Source organism: Phaethon lepturus, unplaced genomic scaffold (genome assembly GCF_000687285.1).
Source record: "Phaethon lepturus isolate BGI_N335 unplaced genomic scaffold, ASM68728v1 scaffold11216, whole genome shotgun sequence".
NCBI classification, from domain to species: domain Eukaryota; kingdom Metazoa; phylum Chordata; class Aves; order Phaethontiformes; family Phaethontidae; genus Phaethon; species Phaethon lepturus.
The window spans coordinates 6,230-9,225 of record NW_010544117.1 but is presented as its reverse complement, the minus strand read 5'-3'; the positions used below and the strand labels follow the sequence as shown (position 1 = coordinate 9,225).

Sequence of the window (2,996 nt, the reverse complement as noted above, 5' to 3'; positions counted from 1 at the left end):
TTCTAGGAGGATCTGTTCCATGACCTTCCCATAAGGGTGATCTGCACAAACAGCAGTAGCTAAACCTTGTATGTTGTTGTAGGGTTACAGGGAAAATTGGAGTAAACTATCAAAGGGAAGCATGATTTTTTTATTTTTATAAAGTTGATTTAATAAATCATATATATCTTTACTAGCTTTTCATTATTATTATGGATTTTTTTTTAGGAATGCAAGGAAAAAGATGAAGCCAGACTCCTTTCTGGACAGTGATGAAAGCAACATTCAGTTTGAGAAATCTTCAAAAAAACCAAAAATTATACCTGATGAGCAAGCAAATGGGGTGTACGGTCTTGTTATCACCGGCCACAGCCTGGTAAGGAAGGTTCAGAGTCATGTTAGGGTTCAGTTCTCTGGAGAATTTAATGTGATAGGGACATACTGGAAGTCTGAAAATGCTTTAAAAATTTAGCTCTAGAGGAATGGAATTTATTTTTCCTAATTGAAGATCAGGTTCAGTGGTTTTCTGAGACATTAAAGGTGATGGGCAAGGTTTCAGAAGAGTGGAACAGGGAAGAGCTGGCCCTGATGTTAGGTGAACAGGAGGGGTAGAGTAGCTGGATTAATTTTCATTTCCAGAAAGATACTAGAAAAATAATCAGGCAGCTTATGTATGCAGCAAGAAGATAATGTCAGACATGGGTTTCAAGTATGCCAAGAACATATTCTACTAAATATATCTGATAACAGATTTTTTTTTTCATTTAACAGATAGGATATATATCTTATAACTTAACTAATAAATTGTTTCATGCTCTCTCCCATGATGTTCTTCCAAGCAAACTGAAGTAATAAGGACTAGATGAAATTGTTAGGTGACAGATGCAAGACTGCTTGGCATGTATGGCTCTTAAGGGCTCAGTGTTGACCTAAAACAACAGTTAAGTGGCATCTGCAGAGGGCTATCCCATATGTACTTGATATTCAGTGTTTTAATTAACTGCTTAAAAAGAGAGCAGATAACACCAGGATGGAAGAAACTGCAGGCATGGTGGAGTTAATTATTAGATTTGAAAACCATTTTAGCAAATTGGAGAAATACTTTGAAAAAATGGAGAATGCAGTTCAGTAAGAACAAATGCCTTGTTCTCCACTTTCACATATTTGACTACACACATACGACATCAAAGATATGTATGTAAGAGCATCACCTGTATGACTTGTGAAGAAAGCCTCCTGCTTCATTTGGCATTGGTAAAGTTTTAGCTGAAATAATTCAACATATTTGGGCCATTTTCTTTGAGACAATTTAGACCAGCTAGAGAGAGTACCAAGAAAATTCTAAGAGTGGTCATGCATGATCTGGAAAGCGTAGGGGAAAACTGAGAGTTAGGATTTCTTAGCCTAGAGAAAATTGATCAGTCTTGGTAATATCTCTTCAAATAATAACAGGTAAGCAAAGTAATGGAATTAAACTGAGACAAGAGAGTTTTGGATTAGTTGTCTTCCTGGTGAGGTAATTGTAATAGTGCTGATACTGTCCCGCTCAAACACAGCATCAGTTCAGTGCCGTATCCCTACGTGCAGGTGGGTGGGATGGCAGCACTGGGACTGTGCACACACGTGGTCTTGCTTAAACATGGCGAATGAACAGAAGCATAACAGCATCTGTAGCGGCATCATCATACAACTAGCTGATTTGTGTGCAGAACCATTAATAGATCTAATACGTAATAACATTTTCCTAGTGCTGCGCAGCGAGAGCGTTGTGGCAAAAGCCATCTCTAACGGCAGTGACCAGCCTGTACTAAAGCTAAACCATGAAAAGGTCTCTCTTGTTGAGCAATGCTGCCGGAGGGCAGCGGGGGTGCTGGTGACTCACAGCTCTCTGTCAAGACCAAAGAGTATCTGGGCTAAGGATTGTTAGCAGAAAGGGCAATGGGCCTGCTGCAATGGCTCTGAGGGGAGAGGGCCCTGTAGGTTCCTTCCATGCGTGTCTGCTGAGAAGACGCATCAAAGGACAGAGCCGAAAAGCACAATCTGAAAGAAATATGAAAAGCTAACACTGCTCCCTTCCTCCCGCGCAAAGCTGGATGTGTCCAGACATCCAATTACCTCTGTGTGTCCCGAACAGAAATAACATGGCTGACTGACTTAAAAGGCCAGCGCTCACTGCCTTCTCCCCGGCTTTGTGTTTTGCTTTGTCATGCCCACCTGAGCTCAGCTTTTCCCATGTTTTTTTTTTTTTAATTAAGTGCTCCCAAATTGAAATCTCTTCTATTTACACCACAGATCTCCCAGAGCTTAAAAAACAAACCAAGACGGATGAGCAGAGACTCTCTCGCACGGAGATAGGCAAGGTTGTCTCAGGCCCAGCAGCAGCTTCGTTAAATTACTGCTGTTCGACAGTTGTTTGACACTTCTGCCACGCTGTCAGGTTACATCAGCCAGAGCAGATGTTGTGCAAATCCAGATGTGGCACACCCATGGCGCAAGCTCGTCGGCGTACTCTGCCTGGCGTGAAGCTGCGCCACACGGATGCTCCCTGCAAAATGAAGGGATGGATTCACCTGGGGTGTCTCATACCTTCCTTCTGCCAAAGGGAAGAACCAGCTCCGTTCTCACTTTCTTCCTGCTGCCGCCTCGTTGTCAGGCCACGAGTCGCTGCTAGTCTGACCCTAACACCCCCTTTGCTCCTTCTTCGCAGGCTTACGCGCTGGAAGGGAATCTGGAGCTGGAGCTGGTGAGAGCCGCCTGCATGTGCAAAGTGGTGATCTGCTGCCGGGTGACTCCGCTGCAGAAAGCCCAGGTGGTGGAGCTGGTGAAGAAGTACAAGAAGGCTGTGACCCTGGCAATTGGAGATGGCGCCAACGACGTCAGCATGATCAAAAGTGAGTGGTGGCTGACAGCCGGCATGCTCTAGCAAATGGACTTGCTGCCATATTAGCTACCTGAGGTGGCCTAGAAGCAGGAACATGTATCCGAGTGCCTTTTGTACCACCTTCTCTGGTGGCTGT

The 2,996-nt window shown here is 43.9% G+C and overlaps 1 protein-coding gene across 1 annotated transcript in view; it reads left to right on the top strand.

The window, feature by feature from the left end:
• Positions 1–207: 207 nt before the first annotated feature.
• LOC104621935 (phospholipid-transporting ATPase FetA-like) overlaps positions 208–2,996 on the top strand; it is a gene marked incomplete at both ends in the record, with an annotated part of 7,844 nt that continues 5,055 nt past the window's right edge. The window contains 2 exons of the mRNA XM_010288569.1: positions 208–355; positions 2,687–2,870. Of these exons, the coding sequence (XP_010286871.1) occupies positions 208–355; positions 2,687–2,870 (332 nt within the window). The remainder of the gene's footprint in view (positions 356–2,686; positions 2,871–2,996) is intronic.